This window comes from Pogona vitticeps, chromosome 4, assembly GCF_051106095.1.
Source record: "Pogona vitticeps strain Pit_001003342236 chromosome 4, PviZW2.1, whole genome shotgun sequence".
Classification (NCBI taxonomy): domain Eukaryota; kingdom Metazoa; phylum Chordata; class Lepidosauria; order Squamata; family Agamidae; genus Pogona; species Pogona vitticeps.
In genome coordinates, this window is record NC_135786.1 from 208,985,381 (window position 1) to 209,011,562 (window position 26,182).

A 26,182-nucleotide genomic window follows, 5' to 3' on the forward strand; every position below is an offset into this window, starting at 1 on the left:
TGTAATTACGATGTGGAACGCCACATGCATTCCTTATCTCAAGAATCCTTCAAAAGAAAAAACTGAGTCTTCTGAACATGAAACAGAGGAGTAAGAGACTAAAATGATAATTGTGTTTTTTTCATAAATGCTAAATCTTGCAAGATCTCCAGTTCAAAGTAGCAAAGCAGGAACTAAGAACTGAGACAAGTTGTTTTGGTGAACATGACAGCTGACTAAGCTTTTGCAAAAATATTATACAGATCCCCTCTATCGAGAGACGTACATACCAAAAGCTAAATTATGTCAGTTTCTTATTTGAAATTGCAGCCATCAATAACTGTTTGTTTGTTTGTTTATTTTTTTATTTCTATCCCGCCCATCTAGACCAAAGGTCTACTCTGATCTTAGATCTTTGACCATAACCAAACACATGATACACTTTCTGTCCTCTTGTTATAGAGAATTGAGTAATTCCAAAGTTTCCTTTTGTACCTGAAATTAGAAGAACAAAAATGTATTTATTTAAAATAATTGTACCCGGATACACACACACACAAACTCTTTAAATTTATATTATGAAGTTCAAGTGTTGGAAAGGTGGCAATGAACAATGAATGCATGATTAGCGTACAGTATTTTAATTAGGCACTACAAGTAAGATACACTGATTTTTGTGTAAGTTCACAAGCATTGGGCAGCTAATTCAGTAGGAGATATCGAACTGCCATACTGGTTTCAACTTTTATTTTCTTGGGGTGAGTGATGATGTACTTTGACTCAATAAATACATGCAAGCACAATTACTATGAGGGACGTGGTGGCGCTGTGGGCTAAACCGCAGAAGCCTGTGCTGCAGGGTCAGAAGATCCGGCAGTCGTAAGATCGAATCCACGCAACGGAATGAGCACCCGTCGCTTGTCCCAGTTCCCGCCAACCTAGCGGTTTGAAAGCATGCAAATGCGAGTAGATAAATAGGGACCACCTTGGTGGGAAGGTAAACAGCGTTCCGTGTCTAAATCACACTGGCCATGTGACCACGGAAAGATTGTCTTCAGACAAAACGCTGGCTCTATGGCTTGAAGAGCGGGATGAGCGCTGCCCCCTAGAGTCGGACACGACTGGACAAAAATTGTCAAGGGGAACCTTTACCTTTACCTTTTACAATTACTATGCTAATGCCCATGTATCTATAATCTCTATCAATGGTACTGTGTTTTCCTGAAAATAAGACAGGGTCTTGTATTATTTTTTGTTACCAAAAAAAGCAACAACACATTAGGACTTATTTTCAGGGGATTTTTTTTCATATACAACAATCTACATTTATTCAAATACAGTCATGTCATCTAGTTGCTGCGCAATAGTGGAAGGCAGAGTTTCACTGGGCTTTCTTTTGGGGTAGGCCTTATATTACGAGCATCCTGAAAAATCATACTAGGGCTTATTTTCAGGTTAGGTCTTATTTTTGGGGAAACGGTAGCATATGGTATGATATGCATATGATAAAGTTTACATGGGCAAATTGCCCCAATACACATTTATCTAAAATCATCATTTCTATGTATGAAAGATTCTGCCATACATTGTAAGAGAACTCTTGTGACACGGTAGCTTGAATTGGACTGCAGAGATCTGGGTTCAAACATCTGTCTAGTTGTAAAATTCACTAAGTGACCATGGTCATGAGTCGGACCTATCTCACTGGTTTGCTGTAAGTAAAAGCTATAATATACTCTGCTTCAGGGAATAATGGCTATAATAAACCATCTACAATTATAATCCAGATATGTCTATAAATATTTGTAGCTTTTCAAACAAGTTGTGTTTCCTTGTTGGGAAAGAAATGCCAAATAAATTTTAATCCATCTATTCTTCTCCCTGCCAGTGTTTAAATTTAGTGTCAAGCAGAAAAAATAAGCCATAAATATTGAAATAGTACTTACACCGTTTATCCCAGAGCCAATATAATAATTATATTATGACTTATGGCGACCCTTTTTAGGGTTTTCTAGGTGGACAGTACTCAGAAGTGGAAGACATAACTGTGTTAGTTACAAGACTCAAATGGGTTACCATTCCCATCTTCTGTGGCCCACTGGGAGCGTGCAGCTTGCCCAAGGCCACACAGGCTGGCTCTTCTTGGAAGCACAGCAGGGAACTAAACTCCCAAACTCTGGCTTTGCAGTCAGACACCTAACTCACTGATACCTCTACTAAATTCAATGATGTACCAAACAGTACTAAAATACAAGTTAACAACAATTTTTACACAGCATTTTATTTAAATAGACATCTGGAAATGACTGATGAATACTTCTAGAGCCCATTAAAGATATTCACCCATCAAACATCTCCAAGGTTCAAGCAATAAAGAGCATTAACTTGTTGTTTTTTAGTTGTTTAGTTGTGTCCAACTCTTCTTGACCCCACGGACCAGAGCACGCCAGACCCTCCTTGTCTTCCAACTTACCACAGTTAAAATATTGCCTACACCTCTTGCTCAACTCAACAGATCTACTCCTAATGGTGAAACCTCCACTTTCCCCAGAAAAGAAAGTTTGCTTCTGTCCTCTTCATTCTTCACAACAAGAGCTTTCAGCTCTTCGCCTTTTTTGCTTATGAATTTCACAATGATTCTATATATTTTCTTTGGCTACCTGTCTCTGGGATCTTGCCGCGGCCATTTCTATAATATTCTAGTAGTCAGTCAAACAAAAATGCTATCAAACCTAAGAGATTTTCCACCCATGCACAAGCTGTCTCAACACATTTCTAAGAAGTAATGTTATTTATTTGTTAGTTTGTTTCTCATATGTAAACAACATGGGAGAAAAGAAATCAGTTCTGAACTTGTTCAAACATATAGTGAAAGATCTAGAGAATACAGTGGTGCCTCACTTAACGGCGATAATCCATTCCAGGAAAATCGCCGTTAAGCGAAAACATCTTAAAGCGAAAATAAAAAGCCCATTGAAACGCACTGAAAACCTTTCAATGCATTCCAATGGGCTTAAAACTCACTGTCCAGCGAAGATCCTCCATACGGTGGCCATTTTCGCTGCCTGTATAGCAAGGAATCCGTCCCTAAACACAGCAGGGTGCCATTTTATTTACCCGGTGGCCATTTTGAAACCGCCGATCAGCTGTTGGAAAATCATCGTTTTGTGAAGAATTGGTTCCCGAAGCAGGGAACTGATCATTGCAAAGCGAAATTCCCCCATTTAGACCATTGTTTTGCGATTGCAAAAAGATTATCGTAATGCGGATTCGTCATAATGTGGGGCAATCGTAAAGTGAGGCACCACTATATTACATTTGTTAGCCTTACAAAACCTTGACTGCTTACCTGCTTATCCTCCTCTGTGTGTGCCACCCGTTCTTTGGCCTTTGTTAACCACAGAAGAGCCATCTTTCTGTTGTTTAACTTCATATATGTCTTTCCCAAGAACAGCAAGTTTTTACTATAGAAATTTGGCTCAACTGAACAAAGCGGTAACAAAAGGAAGAGATTTTACTTTCTTATAACTCTACTCTCAAAGATTTATATTCTTCGTTTTTTTTTAAAAAAAATTACATTCTTAACCAATATAATTCAGATTACTGTTGATTACAGTATTCTGCAAAGGTTATATGACAAACAAAATTTAATTATACTCCCTATATCATACACAATCTGCACCAGTTACCCAAATTTCCCTAAGAATCTAGGAAAACAACACTTTACTTCGGCTTCTGATGAAGGAAGCAGGTATTTTCTACTTTTTCACAAGAAATAATTAAGACAATATTTTTAAATAAACATATTAATATCTTGATGAAGCTACATTAAATTTGTTTAAATGAAATGAAAGGTACATTTTATAGGAAGTTATATTGCTGAAATAGCCTACACTAATAGTTGTTGTGGGTTTTTCGGGCTCTTTGGCCGTGTTCTGAAGGTTGTTCTTCCTGATGTTTTGCCAGTCTCTGTGGCCGCCATCTTCAGAGGACAGCACTCTGTCCATCCTACACTAACTTTTAAATAACTAGAGATGGGCACAAATCTCAGTTTAGAGGTTTGTGCCAGTTTGTAAGTGTGGCACCTCCCTTCGCACATGTCCCTGGCTGGATTCCCCCAACGAAGCAGCTGGCATGCACTACTCTCCTCCTCTTCAGCTATTTGGCCAGTCTCCAGCAGGAGCACGGACTTCCCTGCCCTGCCTCCTTGGCTGATCACCCACTCAGATAAGGCAGGCAGGCAAGCCTATGTTCCTGCTGAAAACTGGCTGAACAGCTAAAGAAGAGAAGTGTGCTCCAGATGGTGAGTGGGACATTGGCTGGGGAAGGCAGGGGAAGGGAATGCGCCTCACCTGTACTGCCACACTTACGAACCAGCACGAACCTCTGAACCAAGGAAGAACAACCTTCAGAACACGGCCAAAGAGCCCGAAAAACCCACAACAATCAACTCTGAACCAAGGTTCATGCCCATCTCTACCCAGAATTTATTTTAATGTGTGCTGTGCAGCTGAAGGACCATGAATGGCCAGGATGTAAATTTATTTATTTATTTATTGGATTTCTATCCTGCCCATCTAGACCAAAGGTCTACTCTGGGCGGTTTAATTGACAGTACCAGATGTTTTTGCCCATGGCAAGTCCTTGTGCCCAATTCAGAAAACCTTCCAACTGCAACACCCTGTAAGATTCAGCAAACTGCCATCTGGGGGAATTTCTGAATTTCTTCTGAGCCCAATTAAACATATTTCACCTGAGCACAAAAGATCTGGTTGACTTTACTCGATACAGTTAAACAAAACTATATGCTAGTTTGAACAGATGTTTCAGAGTTCATTGCAGGCCTCTACTATATCTTTAGGCAGCTTTTTGAATATCGTCCTTGATACTGTATTCATCCAAGTAATCAACGTAGAGCAGGTCTGTGTATTTTGTGTTGTGAAATGTCATATATTGTTGACTTTATTACAAAACTTAGCATAAACAGGGATAGACATAACTTTTCCATTAGAGATCTCTTAAGAATACATACTGAGGAAACAGTTTAAAGAAATCCAGAGAGTATGCATCTACTAAGATGTTCTTTTTCTGCAAGATGAAGAAATTCATTTATGTCAAATATTTCTGTATTTTTTTGGTTAACTATGGATATTAAAGCCCCTCATATGTGTTGTTCCTAACTAGATATTAGAACTTTAGTTTTAAATTCTAACTCTCCATGCACAAGTGAAGTTCATTTCCTGTACTGCTACATAACTTACCATCTTCAGCCTTCTGAAAGTAATTCAAAGCCTGCAAAATGTTAACATAAAAATTAGTAAACCAAATCCATCTGATAGCAATGGATAAAATACTTCAGAAAAATGTAGAAGATAACTGCTAGGCATGCTTAGAAATACTGTGGCTGGTGAGATGGGCATGTTTTGTCTGAATATATTTTATCACACTTGTATATAGCAACCAAACAAAAAACGGTATCTGAGGGGTGAACAGTACTGATCCAATGTAATACAATTATACTGGAATATCAAACACTAGCTTTAAGAGCAACAATAAAACATACCTGGATCAAAGACCATGAGAAGTTTGTGTGAAAAGAAATGTTTAGGCAAACTCAAGAGTGATGGTGCTTGCTTATTCATTTATTCATTTATTTAAAATATTTCTATGCTGCATTTCTCCCAAGAAGGACCCATTATTACTTGATTATTAGTAATTATTAGGGAATGCCATAAGTTTTACACAACCATGCTAGACACAAACCTTTGGAAGAAAAAGGGCGAACCATCTGACACTGCTTTTAGAAGGATATGTTTAGTTTGAAGCACAATTGAAGCAATGGATTTGTTTTTGGCTAAATTGTCATGTTTTTAATATGATGGCTTAGTTTGCAGCTGATCAATTCCAATGTAGTTAAATTTCTTTTTTTTTTTAAATCTCAAGTTCTATCTGTACGGCATATTCCACTTCACTGCAGTCTTACAGTTTAAGATAATTAATCTTCCTTTTACATTATTTAAATCGCAAAATAGTAGGAAAACTTGACATAAAGGCAATTGTGACATAATACCTCTTGATAGCTGGAGCTGGGTGGTGTTGAGAACAAAATTGCAGCTATTTTGCTCTGATACCACGGCATTTCAGCAAATGTGTAACACCTATAACAAGTGAAAGACAATGTCACCGCATTCTGTCTGCTTATTTTAGGGAAGTGCACTAATCTAAAAAAACCTTGTTGTTTATCTGAAGTGACGTGATGAAGACAGCCCAAAAATTCTAGTCTAACCCCATAAACCAGGACCAACTCAACAGAGAACAGATTAACTTATTTTAAAACACAAACTGCCACACATTGATAGGAACAAAGTACTTGTAATACAGGAAACCACAAACACCTCAAGTCACCACTAGCTAGAATCATACACTAAAAAAAGAAAGTAAAGAATAACAACCAGCCAGCCTGATCCAAGTGAAAATTCTTTCCCAGAACCATATCAGAAGTGAGGAAACAGGTATCATCCTATTATCCTGGTAGGGTAATGATTGTTCTGGGGGACATTTAGAGCAGGAAAATAGAGGCACAGGAGGGAATTAGATACCTTAGTACAATATACCACTGAGAGCTTTTAATAATGATCTTTATAGGCCAGTGCTAAAACGATAAATTATTTCTATATGAACATACTACAAGTCTTGGAGCTGTGGTAGAACCAATGAAGAAAAGATAGTGGGGGTGCAAGTATGATTCTTTTTTAATGGAGCAGCTCTTACCAAATACCCATAAGGTGAAGTGATGTTGCATCTTTTGGATTTAGTTCAATTGCTTTCTGTCAAGAAAAAAAAAACAAATATGAAATGTTCTATGAGTTTTGGTTTCATATTGACCCCACCACAATCCTTCTGACAGCTCAGGCAAAGAAGATAGCAAGAGCGGTTTGATTTTTTTTCTTTCTTATGCAAGAAGGCACAGGTTGTCCTTGTACAAGGGTAAATTAGACCTTCATAATATGACACTTGTGGACACTCATGCAAGATGCAGGTGCTGCATTACCACACTGGCGAGGCCTTATACTCCAAAAGCACTTTGCAGAATGCTAACCAAAGTCTCCCAATTTAAACAGTGGTGAGATTATTTTCCTGGAATTCCCCCCCCCCCCAAAGAAAGTTAGGAGAAACAAGTTATAAATATCTTAGAAACCATTACACCACAATACAGATAGGAAATTTCCAAATGTATGTATGTATGAGCCTTCAATTTTCTTTCCAAAATGAACAGAACTAGGTGCCACTCAACGTAAGTACTGTATATGAAGAAGCAAGAAGATAATCCCCTCTATTTTTAAGCTTTGAAGCAAGGGTCCTGTCCTACTCAGAGGATTGCAAGGAGGAGGACAAGGAAAATGCACGAAAGGGAGTAAGGCAGGGACGGGTAACTTCTGCAGTTTCAGGGACCAATTTCATGTCCCTGGAATTCTCCACCAAAAAGCTTCATTCCTGTTCCAAACACAAAGCAGCTCAAAATCCATTTCTATTTTGAAATATTGATGGGAATGGAGGAAGCACAATTACATATCTAAAATCACTAGGGACTCCTGGACTGGCAAAGCACTCCTTTATTTGCTGGAGAAAACAAGTTCTTCCTTGAGGGAGTCTGATAGGCACAAGAGCTACAAAAACAGCCTGTGGGAGCCACACTTTGTCTACTGCACTGTAGAGAAAATAAGGACATTTAACATAAGACGATTAGAACATATTCTAGTATTTTAACAGACCAATGAGTAAAGGGAGAGTCATTATAACACTTCCCCTCCCCCAAAAAGTGCTAAAATGCAAGTCCTAACAGGAGTCTAAATACAAAGAACAGAAAAAAAATGAAGACTCCATGATGAATTCTATACTCCATACCTAGATGTCGGCAGTCATCAAAGACAGAAAACACAGATCAAACAGAGTAAAGAACAATTTCATCTTCCTGCTGAGTTCAAATACTGGACTTCAGCTAAAGTCTGATAATGTTCTTTCCACGAACACAAGTTTCTACTACAAAAAAGATCCACATCAAATAGACACAAGGCAGAGATCTTTTAAATACCTGGAAGTGCTCCTTAATAACAAAAGCATTGGCAATTTTTTTCTTGATTCCTTCGTATTCTCCCACGTCACTCACACAAATTCCATACCACTAAATAAAAAAATTATTTAAGAATGTTGAGAAATTTAACAAAAATATGCAATTCCTGTCAAGAAAGATAAAGTATCTACTGGGATTTAAAGGCTGATTTCAATTTTTCCATTATGGTATATAAACACACAACAGTTCTACTTGCAGGACAATAATACTTCCCTTGATTTCTAAGGATGTTACTGCTGTCAAGTTTCTGCATCTTTTTAACCTCATAGGGCTCCAGTTAACTCAAACAGACTATATTCTCCAAATTTGTATTTTTCTAACATACAAGAAAATTTGTATATCGTACTCAACCAGAGGAAGTAAATATGTGTTGTTAAAGATAATAATCCTGCTGCTATAGTAAGGAAAGGTAAAGGTTCCCCTTGACAATTTGTCCAATCATGTCCAACTCTAGGGGACGGTGCTCATCTCCGTTTCCAACTCACAGGGCTAGTGTTTGTCCAAAGACAATCTTCTGTGGTCACGTGGCCAGCACGACTAGACACGGAATGCCGTTACCTTCACACCGTGGTGGCACCTATTTATCTACTCGCATGTTGCATCTTTGCATGCTTTCGAACCACTAGGTTGGTGGGAGCTGGGACAAACAACAGGGGCTCACTCCATCTTGATTCAAATTAAAACTACCAAAAAGCAAAAACAAAACAAAACAAAAAACCCACAAAAAACAAAAAACAAAAAAACTCCAAAACAAAAAAAGAAAGGCCTAGAAATTAAACTAAGTAATTTAACCATGTATACTGTTATTAAAAAGGGATTCATGAATTCAGCAATAAAATTATATTCAAAGTGTTCATATTAAATGTTATTTGATCTAAACCGACTGAGGCATCACTGGAATGACCAAAAGCAATAGCAGAAGTAGAGATGTAAACTAATAATCTATGGCAGAATTTTACAAGTGGAAAAGATCAGGAGATAATCAATTTGGATTGAGAAGAACACAGGAAGCACTACTTCACATAACATGTATCATCTCATGAACACGTGTATTTATGCTTACTTTACAGATTACAAGAAAGGATCTGAGAAAGTGCAACATGACAAGCTGGTGGAATTACTGGTAACCAGAAGTTTAAGTTCAAGAGATGCTCATATTGCAACCTAAACTGGCAACAAAAATCTTTTGTGGAAGTTGACTTCACATTACTGAAGACATAAGATTATGAAGAGTATGGCAAGTCACTGGTTTTCGTTTTGTGCTCCAAGAGCATTTCCGGAAAGGCACTTCCTGAATCATTTCATAATACAGTACCTTTATCAACAGGCAGGCTATCAAAAACATCCAGTATTAAGATGATATGGTATTACTTAATTGACAGTTCAGTTGGTCTGCACAGGTTACTAAAGAAGTGAATGAAGTAAGTAAAGAACATGGTCCAAAATGACTTAAAAAAAAAAACGTGACTAGCAAAAAATGAATAGCACAAGACATGCAGTTAAACATCCAAATTGAAAGTCTGAAACGTACTAGCAAATGTAAGTACTTTAGAATTTAGTTGAATGTGCAGTGGGACCATTGCCATTCTATGGCTGAAATCCAATAAGTAGCAACTACATAGGCTCATTGAATCAGCAGGGACTGGGTGAGTCAACTCCTCCACAGGTTCCACTGATTCAGTGGTCCAGCTGTAGCTGACACTTATTACTGGATTTCAGCCAATTAAATACATACAGCCCAGAGCAGCTTCCTTAAACTGAAGAATACAATACAGTGGTGCCTCAACTTATGAACGTCCCAACATACGACCATTTCGAGTAACGACCAGCTCCGGGCGCAAAATTTTGCTTCTACTTGAGACCGGAGCTTCGAGTTACAGCCAGAAAAAGGCAGGGAAAAAAGGCAGGAAATTCAAATTGGTAACCGTTGGTGGCGAAGAGACTGCTTCTTTGTAGCTCTTTCACTCCAGCAGTTAAGAGAGAGTACGATCGGAGGCTTCAGACAGCCTGGTAAGGTGCTGCTTTCTACTTTTTAAAAACTGTTCTGGGTGGGTTTTGCGGCTTGATTTTGGGCTGGGTGGTAGGATTAAGTTTCTATGCTGTGATGGGTCTTGGCAGGTTTGTTTGCTTTTTGGTGTGTTCCCCCCCATTTCCGATGGGTCTTGCAGGGTTTGTTTGCTTTTTGCTTTGCTTTTTTTGCATTTCCGATGGGTCTTGCACAGTTTACTTTTCTTTTTTCCCTTTGGCCGGAACGGATTAATTGCATTTCAATACATTCCTATGGGAAATGGTGCTTCGACTTAAGACCATGTTGAATTACGACTGGAGTTCCGGAACCAATTAGGTTCATAAGTGGAGGCACTACTGTATTCAACAAAAACTTAAAACTGGTTTTGGGAGTTAAACTGCAGAAGCCTCTGTGCTGCAAGGTCAGAATACCTGCAGTCGTAAAATTGGATCCACGCAACAGAGTGAGCCCCCATCGCTTGTCCCAGCTCCCGCCAACCTAGTGGTTCGAAAGCATGCAAAATGCAAGTAGATAAATAGGTACCACCACGGTGGCAAGGTAACAGCGTTCTGTGTCTAGTCACGCTGGCCACGTGACCACGGAAGATTGTCTTCGGACAAACGCTAGCTCTATGGGATGGAAATGGAGATGAGCACCGTCCCCTAGAGTCAGACACGACTGGACAGATTGTCAAGGGGAATTTTTACCTTTATGGTGCTAGGTGTTTTATTTTGTTTTACTATATGGTACAGAGCTGTGGAGTTTTACTCAGGCACCTATTACAAACCAACTGCAATGAGAATAAATGAGGATTTCTCACAGGTTGTTAAATTTCTTTGATTGCAAGTGTGACCATTGAAGAGGCACTAAAACCAATTAATGACAAGAAATCATGGCTGAAATCCAGTAATAAACTGCATCTAAGCCAGGCCCATTGACTCAGTGGGGATTTGGTGAGTCAACCCCTTGATAAGTTCTGTTGATCCAATAGGCCAGTTCTAGTTGAGACTTACTATTGCAGTTCTGCCATTAACACATAAAATGCAGAAATCTAGAATAGACTGGTCACATAATAAGAAATGGAAAGGACATATTGTTACTCCACTTGATCATTCAAAGAAAAATTAGAAAAGAAGTAAGGAGAAGCACTTATTGGTTAGTTGAAGTACTTTTAAGACCTATCTGGAAGTAACACAGATCATCTGATTCATCCAAAATCAAAATAGCCCTGGTAATGCCTTATCTCCAATAGGAGTGAAACTGAGAGATGATGAGCAGCCATTCCCCCTTTTTATTTCCAAATGCTGGGAAATAGGCCATGACAAAAATTCAGTTAAAGTATTCACCTTGTGCACACTAAAACATGACGGGTCTTTCTTAAGTGCTTTCTCTGCATAATCAAGGGCTTCATAGGTCAACTGTTTCTTTCTCTCCACAGGAGTATGACTAAGCTGAGCAAGATCCCGTGATGCTCGTGCCAGACGCCACAGCACCTCTGCATTCTCACTGGTTATAAACAGAATGCATTAATCCTGACCAAGCCATAGCTAATAGCACAGAGAGATATGTATAGTTAGGACAGCACATATTTTTCCTGTAGAACAAAAATTCTCTGCTTCCAGCTTTTACATCCAGAGTTGACAAGCCGTGTTTGCTAGTAAGTTCAATAACCACCACCATTTTTAAAATGTAGAATGTTTATACCATGCCCAGTACCAGAAGATGTTACGGTGGGGTTTCATGAGAACAAAATACAACAGTTAAATAGTTTAAAACATAAATTTATTTTCAAATTTGAAATAACTGAAATCATTAACACAATCAGAGCCATTTATTTACTTATTTAGAATATTTTTACCCTGCCTTTCTCCTTAAAAAGGAATCAAGTCAGCTTACATCATTAAAATACAACATTTAAAAGCTAAAAACAGTAAGTACACAAATATTAAAAAGAAACAAATGGCACACTAAAAATAGTAAACAAAACCAACACCATAAGCACATGCAAATTTAAAACCATTGCAATGCTACACATTACCAAAAAATAAATAAAACCAGAATCTATTCAAACCAAGATGCTTAAATCTCGAAGGCTCTGGTGAACAGCTGCATTTTAACCCGGTGCCAAAATGAAACGAAAGCTGGTTGCAGATTGAGCCTCCAAAGACCAAACATCATCAAGGGGATGCAGCTGCAAAAGCCCTCTCCTATGTCTCCACACAGCACAGTGGTGCCTCGCAAGTCGAGCGCTTCATTTAATGATGAAATCGCATAACGAAGAAGTTTTCGCAATCGCAAAAGTGATCGCAAAACGATGTTTCCTATGGGTTTTTTTTGCTTTGTGATGATCAGTTACCTGCTTTGCTAACCGATTATTGCAAAACAAAGATTTTCGCACCGCTGATTGGCGGTTTCAAAATGGCCACCGGGTTTTAAAAAAATGGCCGCCCGCTGTTTTCTGGGATGGATTCCTCCCTTACTGGACAGCGAAAATGGCCACGCTATGATCTTCACTGGATGGTGAGTTTCAAGCCCATAGGAACACATTAATCGGGTTTTAATGCATTTCTATGGGCTTTTTTTACGATGTTTTCGTTCTACAGCGATTTCGCTGGAACGAATTAACATCGTAATGTGAGGCACCATTGTATAGTGTTCTCAATGGTGCAAAATGGATCAGCCATGTATACAGGGAAAGACACTGTTTCAAAAGTTCACGTTCTAAGTTTTTAGACCCAATTTACAAATTGAAACGAGTTAACCACGAAAGCAGTAAAGTAGATGTACTATTGCACAAAAGTTCTGCATGTGTATATTGCAACACAATCAATATGAACATTTCCATACAAGTGGAGAGGAGGCAGGAACAGCTCAAAGTCAGCAGATCAGGAAGTGTTCTTCAAATTGACCAGCAAACTCCTTCCTCCTTTTGCTTTCTGACATTAAGACTAGAGGCCAAAACAAGGATAAACTTCAGATAAAGGAATTTGTGATATACTGTACCTCTGTGGGCAATTAAAGTTATGAAATCAAGCTCTCGGCCTCACTAGCAGAGAAAAGAACAACTAACAGTATAACATTTCTGCATTATTATTCAATTGCACTCTTAAGCTCATATTTTGTTCCTTTACAGAACAATCAGCTGGCATCTCAGGGGCCAAACATTTTTGGGTCTTTCTCTCTGATCATGGAGATCTACCCTTGGACATGGAATTCTGACCTTGCAACTCACTTACTTGCAACAAGATTTACAGCCAGTGTAGAGAAAAGCCCAGAAGTGCATGAAGTCACCACCGGAAAAGGCTGTTCATTCCACCTCTACCTTTCTCCTCCCATCCTTATGATTCCTCTGCCCAGTATATATAAAATATTAAATATTCCCTATATCTTCCTAAACCTGTCTATCTCCCAGGTTTACACATTAACAGGAAAGTATACAGCTTGGAAGGAAAGTTGCTTGTGCCAAATTATGTATATTTTAAATATACTGTTGCAAGATGGCATCACTACCATGACTAGCATTAGAATTTGCTGGAGTATTCTATACAGTATATGTATTTCTACAATATTTAGTAATTATATTGTCCTCTGTCATTAAAACTGCACAGTGTTTGTGAATTTACAAAGTCTGGGAAACTTTAAAATCATTACTTCACAGCTGTTGACATTTCACCATATTTCACACATCATTTCAGTGCCAAAAAGTGGCAAAATAGAAAATCTTTGCTTTCATCCTTCCTAAAATTTAATTCATTTATACAACACACAATTATGTTCCAATTAACTTACAGAATTTGCTGCCACTATATAGGAGGGGAAAGTGTTTTAAATGGCTTCAGTTATGTTAAAGAAGGATTAGTCACTTTCATGCATCTGTGACTATTTGTTATCTACTGTATAATAAAAGTGAATATATTCTTGTGTGTCTATCTCTGCAGTTTGTCCAAGGCTGTGAAACATGATACCTGAAACTTAGTACAGATACTAAGGGGAGCTTAAAAACATGCATGTTGGGGTTACTGTTGTTGTTTTAGAAATAATTAATCTTAGTTGATTAGAATTTCTTATGAGCCTTGTCACACAGTGATTAAACTGCTATACTGCAAGCAAAATTGTGTTCATTACCCAGGGCTCAAACCCAGGCAGCCAGCTCATGACTGACTCAGCCTTCCATCCTTCCGAGGTCAGAAAAATGAGTACCCAGCTTGCTGAGGGGGCAATGTGTAGCCTGCATAATTAACTTGGAAACCGCCCCGAGAGTGCTTTAAGCACTATGGGGTGGTATATAAGCAGCACACTTTGCTGTTTTTGTAGTATCAACCTCAGTCACTTCCGCTATCTTTTCTAATCAGCAGAAACAAAGCCTTTGGGACGCTTGGAATAGTCAGCACTCCAAAGGGCCTCTAGACAGCTACACAGACTACTTCCTTATGCAGGGCCCTAAATGTTTCCTATGGTGCAAAGAAAAAGAGAAGGAGAGCAAGTCCTGCTGATTGTTACAGACATGAATAAAAGGAAAGATTGACCACCAGGGTGGAAGGAGAGGAGCACCCAGTGAGAAAGGGGAGTAGGAAGAGAGAGAAGAGTGATGAAGTTTTAACCCTTTGCACAGCTGATTATCTGTTAGTTGCAGCTAAATGAAGCTTCCACATTCAAAAGTAATATACCTCTAAATATGTGTGTGTGTGTGTGTGTGTGTGTGTGTGTGTGTGTGTGTGTGAGAGAGAGAGAGAGAGAGAGAGAGAGAGAGAGAGAGAGAGAGAGAGAGAGAGAGAGAGAGAGAACACTGGAGAAGACTACTGCACTCTTGTTCTGGTTGTGGCCTTGCTGGCTGCAACGGATTAAACTAAATCTTTACTCCAGTACAGCAGGATTCTTCTTAGGCAAGCTAATTTTGTGGGACAGTTCATTCCTAATTTCTGCAGTAAAGGAATAAAACTGACTTACTCTACAGAGCTGTTGAAAGGATAACTGAGGATGTTTATAGAATTAAAATTTTTCTTCTGCTATAGTTAAATCTATAAAAACTATACCCTCCAAAAAACTTACTATTGGGATTACACTTTCTGTTCAGTTTCCTAGGTGAATTCAGAAACACACTTTGTTTTTACCTTGTTCTGCTGCTATTAAATATTGAGCACTGCCAGATAAAGAGCGCAACATGACTACACCAAGAGAATTAGGAGCCTAGGAGAACCCATAGAAAGAATTAAGCCTCCACTTCTGACCAGGGCTTGCTACAGTAACATACGTACCTGTTTTTGTGTTGCTCCAGCAACTGAAAAAGCTTTTCGGTTTCCCCACTCTCATACAAATAGTCTGCTTGATCCAGGACTTCATCAACTTAAAGATGGTCAAAACACAAAAACTTGTGTGAATATGAATGAATGAGCTTCATTACCGTCATGCTATTTCCTCAAGTATAACAGCTCTAACTAAGATAAAAATAATTCACCTGATTGTTTGCAAAAAAACATTGAACTCACTGGTATTTTCTTTCCCATATAGTCAAAAACCTTTGTGATATGACATACTCATAAAATTTTACATGTTATGTAAATGTTATTTCAGTTATTATTTGATAGAGACAATGTAACACATTCCATGCTTAATATATACAGTACATATATTTTCACATGCATACAGTATACGTAAAATGTTACACTTCTTCAACTTGCTGCCCTCTATATGTGTTGGGTATACAACACATGCTCCAACATTGACTACGAACAGTGGGAGTTTAGTCCAAAACACCTGGAGAGCAGCTGGCTGGGGAAGGCTGCCGTACGGCAGAAAGGAGCAAACAAAATCCATGTTTCAGTACCTCTTCTGTAGACTCCAGAAAATTACTTTAAAAGCAATTTGTTCTTGTTACTCATTAAAGTGCTTTAAAAGTAATACATTGCTACTCACTGGCTGAAATCCAGCAACATAAAATTATACCACAAAAGGCACTGTAGATGTATTAGGGCTCTTTTGAATATAAAAAATATTAAAAAGTTCACAGCCCTGGGAAATGTTTGGCTAAACAGACCTTCTAACTGAAGCTGCACACATATTTGTTCTACAACTCTTATGCAGATTGCCTTTACCTCCATAATTACCCCAGTGTTTCAGGGTTCAGTGTAACAGCTCTCATAAGGCTAAAAAGTAATCTGTAAACATAGCTACATTAATAAATTCTAACATTTAAATTTCAAGTTCTCTTCAAAAACCAATTTTTTTTACAACGCAAGAAAACAAAATACAGAAGGGTAGCAGTATGATTCTCCAATAAAGAAATCCACCATTGTTTAAATTCAAAAGTTTTCATAATTCTACCTTTGGCATCAGCATGAACCACAGAGGACTGAGAGATTAACACGTATGCTTCATACCCCAAGCAGGACAATGCTGAGAAAGCAAGTGTTCTTCTAAAAAGCCTCAGCTTTTCTAGCACCTGAAAAAGACAGATTCAAAAATAACAATTCTAAGAAAAGTCACATAAATTAACATCAACTGAATCAAGCAGAATTTTCTTCTATATAAACAGATCAGATTCAATCTGAATTTTAATTCTACAGCTGTAAAACTGAGCTATATTTCATAACTTGTATCTATATTTCAATACTTATAAACTGACTGTGAAACACATCTTGCAGGCCCAAAGGTACTTCTGCAGTGGCCGCCACCTCTTTGATGCCAAGCCCTCCTTCTTTAGCCCAGCTACTGATTCCCCACTCCGACCCCAGCTTCGCTGAGCGAGGGAAATTAAAGACCACCGGGACTTATGTTTACTCTTCGTAACCTAAACCAACTGTATAACAAAGTTGCAGTTTGCACTGCCATAGCCTGCCTATTCCCTTTTTAATTTGAAGGACCCACATTACTTTAACTTGTCTTCTGGATGCTCCCAAGTAAATCATTCATTGATTACAATAATTTATAACCTAACTTTCATGACAGAATCATTTCAAGGTGACCACGTACAGTGGACCCTCGACTTACAGACGGCTTGACTTACAGACTTTTCAAGTTACAGACTTCTCTGGCTGCAAAATTTAGGTTCAACTTGCAGCCAGAGAATCGACCTACAGACCAGAAAAAACCCAAAATGGAGCAAAAATGGAACAAAAATGGCCAGTTATGGGATTAATCGGTTTTCAATGCATTGTAGGTCAATGGAGACTAGACTTACAGACTTTTCGACCTGCAGCCACCGTTCCAATACGGATTAATTCCGTAAGTAGAGGGTCTACTGTACCAGAATGTCATCAACAGTCTCCCCAAAAAATGATGGCTCCAGATCAAGTTAGAAGACAGACAAGTATCTATTTTCTATCTAGTCTGTATTTTGATATCTCTCCTGAAATCTTTGCACTGAGAAGTTGGCAGAAGATGGCCTTGTGGCAAGGGACAGAAAGTCCCGCTGAAACACACTCTGACATCTTCCTTGCTTCCCCTATCCTGAAAATAGTAAATGTATGTCCCTATAATGACTATAGGTGGAAACAGCTATAACCGGAAAAGGAGCTCACGATGGCTTCTCACAAAACTGGGTGCTGACTACAGTTCTGTCTAGGTCCACAAAGACAGGTCACTGTAGAGAAAAGCAAATTATCTGTAATATATGGGACAGTGTTGTTTTGCATGGTACATTTTACATTGCAGGAATTTTCAGAACTAGTGGTGTATGACTGGGCATACAGTAGTAAAATTTAGCATAAGGACCTCAGAATCGCTTTGCTTCTGATCACTCAACTCTGGAGTGGGCAGAAACAACTTGAGGTGCTCTGGTATTTGGTATTAATGGGTCAAAGTCTTTCAGTAGGAAAGATATTCTGGAGGAGCTGTACATGCACCTACATCACTCTTGGGCTACCATCCTGCCCCTGATTAAAACCAAGCACAAGTTTTTTTTTCAGAACATTTGCAAACTGTGAAGAAACAGCAGAGAATGCCAGGACTACAATATGGAGTTGGCAGAACAAAAGTGAACCTCAGAAAATTTGCACTGAGAGTCCTTCCTAAGTATGGAGAATAAGCAACTTCATACCTACATCAAGGGTAGTCTATGCTCCTTAACATGCTCTATAGAAGATCTGATGCCCTGTCCAAATGCCCTTGAGGTTTCCCGTCACAGGGTGAAAATATCTGATCTAGGTATTAATGATCTATGGTGCTGCTTCTGTCACAAACGAAGAAAGTGGGAGAAATGTGTGTGTGTTTTTTTTTAAAAGGCGAGTCGACAAAGCTGTAATTTGCTCAGAAAAACCCGCAGCAATGAGAGATCACAGCTTAACCTGGCGGTCAGGGCACTGGATGCAAAAAGGGCGACCGGATCACAGGCGGCCCAAGAGGCGGAAGGGGGGGAGGCGAAAGCGGTATGAAGGGGAGACTTCCTACCTAAAGCCGAACGGCGCTGTACGGAGGCCGGTGCTACTAGGCTTGCCTTCCCCCGTCGCCCCGGAATAGCCTAAATACACATTGGAAAGAAGCAACAGGGAGAGTAAAAAGCAGCGCACGCCTGAGCGAAACCACACCTCGCTTCCTCCTCCTCCTCCTCGACCGGAGAGAGCTTGCCTCTGCCAGCTGAGGTTTACCCTTGGAGCTTCCCAGGAGAGTCGGGTCCTCCTCAAAGAGGCACAGCGGGAAAAGCGCCGCCCTGCTCCTGCAGCCACGGACGCCGCCATGATAGAAAGCCTCCTCCTTTTTCCACGCTCCCCCCCCGTTAATTACTGGCGGAAACAGTCACAAGTCGAGGGACCGTATTTCTCAGCTCTACGCCCGGTGTGACCATTTGAAGGGGTCGGGCCGGTACAGAAACTTCATGCTTAGGGTGCCGACGTCTTCGGGGTGTGGCCCGACCCTTCCCTATTTCGCGGACGGCCAATCCTCTTGGATTCCCCGCGCACGAGAATTTCCTCCCCCCCATGACATCACGAAGTCATGTTAGTATTTCCTCATGGAGGGAAGATGCTGGAGTTCTACCACGTGACTCAAGGGATCCACGGGCGCGGGGCGTCAGCAAGGCTTAGTTTTGTGTGGAGTTCCTAAAGAAGTTTTTTTTTTTAAAAAAATACAGTACTTGTGATTGAAAAAAACAACAACCCACAAACGAACAACGCATGCGCACAACGTAGTTCAGCCCCCTGGTTCACATGTGGAGTCTGTGGGGTTTGGATTACACAACCCCTGAGGGCGGGGAGAGGGAGGAAAAGAGAAGGGCGTAGGTGAGAGGCGCCACCTTGGGTAGCTGGGAGGCCTGCGTTCGTATCCTCTGGAGCCGGGTGAGGCCCTACCTGGAAGGAGTGAAGACGCGTGCTCCCTGGAGGTTTGTACAGCGCCTAGCACACCCTGCCGACGGCGTCAATGGCAGAGCTCTTGGAGGGGCGGTGGGTGGGGGGCGGCGAGGGGCTGTTCAAGAGGGAAAAGGAAAGAGAACCGGGGATAGGGGCCAGTCGCAGCTGCAAACTTCTGCTGGGTGGTATGGGGGGGCTGTGGCGGTGTAGGGGGGAAGGCTTGGTGGGGAGACTCGAAATAAATTGGTGCAAGGAATCGGCATGTTAGTAATACAGTGCGCTCTTGGGCGGGGCAGTTTTCCCCCAAAGCTTGGAAAATTATAACATGTAGAAGAGGTCAGGTCTCATCAGGCTTCAACTTGCTTCTAGGGGGGAAAAAAGTTAAAGATTATTTTAAAAACGCAAGTGAAACATACTTTGAAAACCGAATAATAAAGGGCTGCCAGTTTCACGTGCAAATTGAGTTTAGAATTAGCTAGGATTTCTGTTACTCAGAATTTGCTAATATTCATGTGGGTTCCCTCCAATGCAGATAGTCTTGAAGTTTTTGGAAGTACAGTACAGTAAAAGTATTATCATCATCTTAGAACGGCAGAGCTGGATCATCAAGTCCAGCGGTCTTGTGGCACCTTAAAGGCTCGGAAGTTTTATTATGGCGTAAGTCTTTGAAGACTGCCTTGGAAACTTACAACATAATAAAACCGGGTTTTATTAAGTTTGTTTAAGTTTTTATTAAGTCTTTGAAAGTTTATGACATAATGACACTAGCTAGCTTTAATGTGATCAATGTTGGTTTAGTTTCCTGTCAAGGAGTCGGAGGAATAGTCTTCTGTATAAATGAATGGGCTCCCAGTTAGAGTGTTTGGGTGGGTACATTTGCTTTAAGGTCTGTATTTCCTTAAATAAAAGCCATATTTGATGAAAGTTGCAGATGTGGTCAAATTCAGCATGAGTTGATAATGCATATTGTGGTTTAGGTATTAGCAGGGGGGAGAGATTAGGTGTAGTTCTTGTGTACTGTACTAATGGGGAGCCTAAGGAACTGAAGACCTTCCTTTCTGTTTCGTACCTGGTGTGTTTTCAATTTAGAGAACACTTAAGTTCTTTAACATTTGCCATTTCTCTACTGTAACAAACATATGAAGAGGGAAGATCAGATTTATGTTCTTAAACATAGAGGGACAGACGGAAGCATCACAGCTCCTTGACTAGACTGGGATGGATGTTTTGGCCCTTTTGTGTTTTATTTATCTTCTATGTAGAGAGGAGGTATCTGTGTAGTACCCATGTAACTACATAAAAACATAATTTTAATTCCTCCATCCACCTTTTTGTCACATTGCTTAGAACGTAAGCTTTTCTGAGCAATGGGAAGTGAGGGCTTTAAATCCGAATCCCCACCAAACATCAATTTTGATAATGCTACAGATTGTGGCCACAGCACTTGACATCATGGGGCTTTCAGTGGAAGCATCTGGGGAAAGGGTTTTCTTAGCAACCTGCCCCCTCTCCTTTCTCTTGGGTGAGGAAGGAACAGGAAGATCAAAGTGGTGGATGAATCCTGATCAAGATACAGTATGTGCCCCCTCTCCACCATTGTGCCACATTGTGCAGCAACCAGAAGATGACATGACTGTAAAATAAAACATCCCCTGAAAATAAGCCCTAATGCATTTTGGAGCAAATATTAATGTAAGACCCTGTCTTACTATCTGAGATCACTTGTACTGCCTTGAGGCCACAGCATTTTACATATAATAATCCTTATTTCTCACATTGAGGCAGAATTTGAAAAAAGTTCAGACATAATGGCAAATCAAAGTAACCTGAAACTAGATTTCAAAGTAGGGCTTCATATACTTGTTATTTGGTCCAGAATAAATGATGGTTTATGAATAGTTTCAAATATTAAAACAGACCATTGTTTAGCTCATTGGTTAGCTAAACAAACCATGGCTTCATGCTGTATCTGCTACACCTGAATCCAAATTTGTTTTGGGAATAAACCTTGCTAATCATCTTTCCTTCACACAAGCTATGGTTAAGTAGGGGAGAGTGAATTCTCTGTAGAGATTGCAATTGCAACTTAGAGAAAGGTGGCACATTATCTCCTATTTCTGATAAATCCTTCGGCTTTCAAGGACTTTTGGTGTGACTCAGCACGGGAATGCTTGCATTCTTGTTGTGATTAACAATGCAAAGGAGCACTGGACTTGAAAACAGCAACAAGAATGAACTGGAGGCAAAGGGCTGAATCAGGTGTCCAGGTCCATTAGATGTGTGAAGAAATGTAAAGCAACTCTGCAAATATATACTGTACATACATATAGATTTTGGACATTTTTCTTAATTTATGCTTTATTAGGAGAAAAGACCCAAGGTAGCAAGGTCTCTACTTAAAAACAAGGACAAAGAACTTTTTTTTTGAAAAAGCTACAGAGGGCAGATATCTTTGGTATAAAATGTTGATTACTACGATTTTTTGTTCTACATCATTGTGAAAGAGAAATGTAAGTCATATAGATAGGTTTTATCTCCACAGAACATTTTTCAGTATTTTCCAAGCTGTAGCCTTAGCCTGTATTGTTTTGCTATCACCTTTGCCAGTTATTGTGGAAACATGCTGTAATAAAATGGCTGCATGGATATTTGCTCACAAGTCAGAAGCAAAGAGCATTGTGGCACCTTGAACAGTAATGTATTTATTGTGCCATAAATTTCTGTGGGCCCCAATATACTCTCCCCCCCCCCGAAAAATAAGACCTAAACTGAAAATAAGCCTAGCATGATTTTTCAGGATGCTCATAATGTAAGCCCTACCCTCAAAATAAGCCCTGGTTAAGTGAAACCCTGCTCTCCACTATTGTTCAGCAACCAGAAGATGACATGACTGAACTTTAATAAATGTAGATTGTGGTCAAAGAAAAAAATTAAAACATCCCCTGAAAATAAGCCCGAATACATTTTAAAAGCAAATATTAATATAAGACCCTGTCTTATTTTCAGGGAAACATGGTACAGTGGTGCCTCGCTTAACGGGCACTCCGTTTGACAACGAAATCGCTAGATGTTGATGTTTTTGCGATCGCAAAAGCGATCGCAAAACAATGTTCCCTATGGGGAAATTTCGCTTTGCGATGATCGGTTCCCTGCTTCAGGAACCGATCATCGCAAAGCGATGATTTTCGGCCAGCTGATCGGCAGTTTCAAAATGGCCACCGGGTAAACAGAATGGCCGCCCGCTCTTTTCTGGCACGGATTCCTCGCTGCACAGGCAGCGAAAATGGACGTGCTATGGAGGATCTTTGCTGGACGGTGAGTTTCAAGCCCCTAGGACGCATTAATCAGGTTTTAATGCATTTTTATGGGCTTTTAAAAATCGCATTACAACGTTTTCATTTTACAGTGATTTCGCTGGAAAGAATTAACATCGTAATGTGAGGCACCACTGTAGTTACGTCTCACTTTTCATCCTTAGGTAAAGGTTCCCCTTGACATCTAGTCCAGTCATGTCCGACTCTAGGGGGTGGTGCTCATCCCCGTTTCCAAGCCGTAGAGCCAGCATTTGTTCATAGACAGTTTCTGTGGTCACATGGCCAGCGTGACTAGACATGGAATACCATTACCTTCCCACCGTGGTGGTACCTATTTATCGACTTACATTTTTACATGCTTTCAAAGTGCTCGGTTGGCAGGAGCTGGGACAATTGACAGAAGCTCAGTCCATCGCGTGGATTCGATCTTACAACTGCTGGTCTTCTGACCTTGCAGCACAAAGGCTTCTGCGATTTAACCCACAGTGCCACCATGTCCCCTTTTCATCCTTAGTAATGTATAAAAGAGCTTGGAAATACAGTGATGCCTCGTATAACGAGTGCCCCGTTTAACGATGAATTTGCATAGCGATGGCATTTTTGCCATCGCTTTTGCGATCGCATTACGAAGTGCCTATGGGGAAAAATCGCTTTGCAATGTTTTCCCCATAGGCATCATTTCCCCCCAGCTGAGTGGCGGGAGCCTCCGAAGGAGCGCTCCCGCCACTCAGCTGGGGTAAAATGCCTGCGGTAGCCTCAGAAGGGCCCTTTGGAGGGGGCATTTTCCCCGAGCTGGGCCCCGCCGCTCAACTGGGGGAAAATGCCGGCGGTAGCCTCGGAAGGACCCTTCCGAAGGGTCCTTCCGAGCATCCGGATCCCCCCACCCTCCCACCCTACCCCCGCAGCTTGGATCTGACCCGTGGCGGCTACCTCAGCCATCGCTGGGTTAGCCGCCGCGGCTTGGATCGAAGCCGTGAGGGGAGTGGGGGGATCTGGATCGCTTTCAGGCATCCCAGCCTCGATCCCACCCGCCGCCGGTTACCCATGGCTGGGTAACCGGCCGCGGGTGGGGTCCAAGCCCGGGATGCCTGAAAGGCATCCGGACCCCCCACCCTCCCCTCGCGGCTTGGATCCGAGCCGTGGCGGCAACCCTAGCCATGGCCAGTCCGGCCATGGCTGTAGTAGCCGCCACGGCTCGGATCCAATCGGGGACTGAGGTGGGGGGAAGAAGGGAGGGAGAGCAAGCCCCGGCTGATCTCCCTTCCTGGGATCGGGGACTGAGGTGGGGGGAAGAAGGGAGGGAGAGCAAGCCCCGGCTGCTCTCCCTTCCCGGGATCGGGGACTGAGGTGGGGGGAAGAAGGGAGGGAGAGTAATCCCCGGCTGCTCTCCCTTCCCGGGATCGGGGACTGAGATGGGGGGAATCCCGGAGGAGAGGCAAGCCCCGGCTGTGCTCCCCTCTGGGCATTGGGGACGGGTGGGTGGGAGCCCGGAGGAGAGGCAAGCCCCAGGAGGCAGGAGCCGATCCGGTCTTTTTCCCCCACCGTCGGGCGCAGCTGTCAGAGAAGCCTCCCGGTGGGGGGGGGGGGAGAGATCGGATCGGCTCCTGCCTTCTCCCCCACCACCCAGCTGCTCCCAAAGGGCTGTCCCAATGGTGCTTGCAGCAGCAGAGGAGGTGCCCGGTGGGGGAGAAGGCAGGAGCCGATCTGACCTTTTTCCCCTACCAGGTACCTCCTCCGCTGCTGCAAGCACCGTCGGGACAGCCCTTTGGAAGAAGCTGGGTGGTGGGGAACGAAGGCAGGAACCAATCCGATCTTTCCCCCCCACCGGGAGGCTTCTCCCAAAGCGCTGTGCCCGATGGTGGGAGAGAAAACGGATTATCCGGTTTTCAATGCATCTCTATGGGAAAACGCGTTTCACTTAGCGATGTTTTCCCATAGCGATGTTTTTTGTGGAACCAATTAAAATCAGTAAGCGAGGCACCACTGTATGGTGTCATATAGCCCACTGGTTCTTAACCTTGGGTTACTCAGGAGTTTTGGACTGCAACTCCCAGAAGCCTTCACCACCAGCTGTGCTGACTGGGGTTTCTGGGAGTTGCAGTTCAAAATCATCCGAGTAACAAAGGTTAAGAACCACTGATATTATAGCCTATTATAAAATCCCAGAACCTTTGAAAAGACAAACTACTTCAGAGAGAGAGGGGCTTAAGGCCTATACCCAAAAAAGGGATTGATTGTATCTCCCTTCTTCAGTGGTGTTTCATTGAATTAGCAGCAAGGTACTTTTTGCTCAAAATCTCAAAATCCATGATCAGGCAATAGCTTTTTGAGGACCAGCAAAATGTTGCAAAGCAAAGAGCAAATTTTCAAGTTTTTGAGAACATAATGAGTTTGGATGTTAAACAATGCCAGTGGGCATTCTTGCTCTGTGTTAAGGACATAGAGTGCGCAGCTTTTGATCAGGGAAGATAAGAGGAGGTTGCTGACTTGAATAGTTTGGATTCTGTGAGGTGTTATTGCATGTTTCAAGTTGCACCTAGGGTGGCCATCACAATGGTAGAATAACAAAACATGAGAGTATAAATCCAGATAGTGTGCCTTTCTTTCTTTGTAGGCCAAATAGACATGTTCCTTGTTGAAGGTGAAATAAAAAGAAACTAGCTAGATTTTATATTAACACAAAGCTGTACATTAGTTTCCATTTATTGCTTAGGTTAAAAAAAAAGGTTAATATGAACCTAAGTAGATAAGATTGCTTGGTAACTGTTTGTTATATATTGTTTATTGGTCTGTTTTTGCTTTTGCCATTTTATTTCTTTATTATACTGTTGCATTTGCTTTATTTGCCTTGCACTATTTGGGCAGTATAAAAGTTGAATAAATAAATAAATGGATAAATAATTTGGGGGGGGGGAGTTAACAGTGCTTATGGCATTTTAAAAGACTAATAGATAATGGCCTACAGTTCTCTAAATGCCAGTCTCACTGGGATCTGTGGGATTCACTTTTGAAAAGACACACCTGTGTTTGTGCTGGCTTTGCCCTTTAAGCTTCTGTAGGCAAGACCTTGACTTCAGATGCATGATTTCTTTTGTTGATTGGCATGTAGGTGTGTTGTGTATTTTTCTGCCTAAATATGGGCTTACAATTGGTAGTTCAACCAGTTGAACAAATTAAGATTGTGTGTTCTGTAAATGGATCTCTGACTGCAGTACTGTACTTTTGCATAGCGAATTTATCTCTGAAGAGAGAGAAAGAACAAACTGCTGGCAATTACGGTATTTAAAGTCCTTTTTCTATATCAGTCTTATTTTCCTAATGGATGAATCTGATACTCTTCTGCAGTGGAAATCATATGCTTATTCAAGATAGCTGATCCCTTCCAGACAGCTGTATTTGAAACAATGGGTGGATTGGTACCATGTGAATGTTCTATCATCCGTTAGCCTGGGTATTTTGTGTGGCACCT

At 41.1% G+C, this 26,182-nt stretch overlaps 2 protein-coding genes across 5 annotated transcripts in view; one reads left to right on the forward strand and one right to left on the reverse strand.

Moving 5' to 3' along the window:
- Positions 1–322: 322 nt before the first annotated feature.
- RMDN1 (regulator of microtubule dynamics 1) lies at positions 323–19,088 on the reverse strand. Of its 3 annotated transcripts, none has more exons than XM_072999090.2 (10): positions 18,641–19,088; positions 16,440–16,557; positions 15,374–15,461; positions 11,465–11,624; positions 8,072–8,161; positions 6,751–6,806; positions 6,050–6,137; positions 5,241–5,271; positions 3,329–3,462; positions 323–474 (listed from the first exon to the last, which is right to left on the reverse strand). In XM_072999090.2, the coding sequence occupies exons 1-10, from the start codon at positions 18,788–18,790 to the stop codon at positions 436–438; spliced, it is 954 nt and encodes a 317-aa protein (XP_072855191.2). In that variant the 5' UTR covers positions 18,791–19,088; the 3' UTR covers positions 323–435. The 3 variants fall into 3 exon arrangements, with proteins under 3 accessions (XP_072855191.2, XP_072855190.2, XP_020660627.3); XM_072999089.2 differs by lacking the exon at positions 323–474 and adding an exon at positions 605–917; XM_020804968.3 differs by lacking the exon at positions 323–474 and adding an exon at positions 791–1,200.
- Positions 19,089–19,229: 141 nt separating this feature from the next.
- The window catches only part of CPNE3 (copine 3), a 37,955-nt gene continuing 31,002 nt past the window's right edge, over positions 19,230–26,182 (forward strand). Inside the window, exon 1 of one of the 2 annotated variants that reach the window (XM_072999087.2) lies at positions 19,230–19,431. The gene's annotated coding sequence lies outside the window, so the exon portion shown is untranslated. Of the gene's footprint in view, positions 19,432–19,566; positions 19,585–26,182 lie in introns of those variants that run through there. The other variant, XM_072999088.2, reaches the window with a different exon arrangement.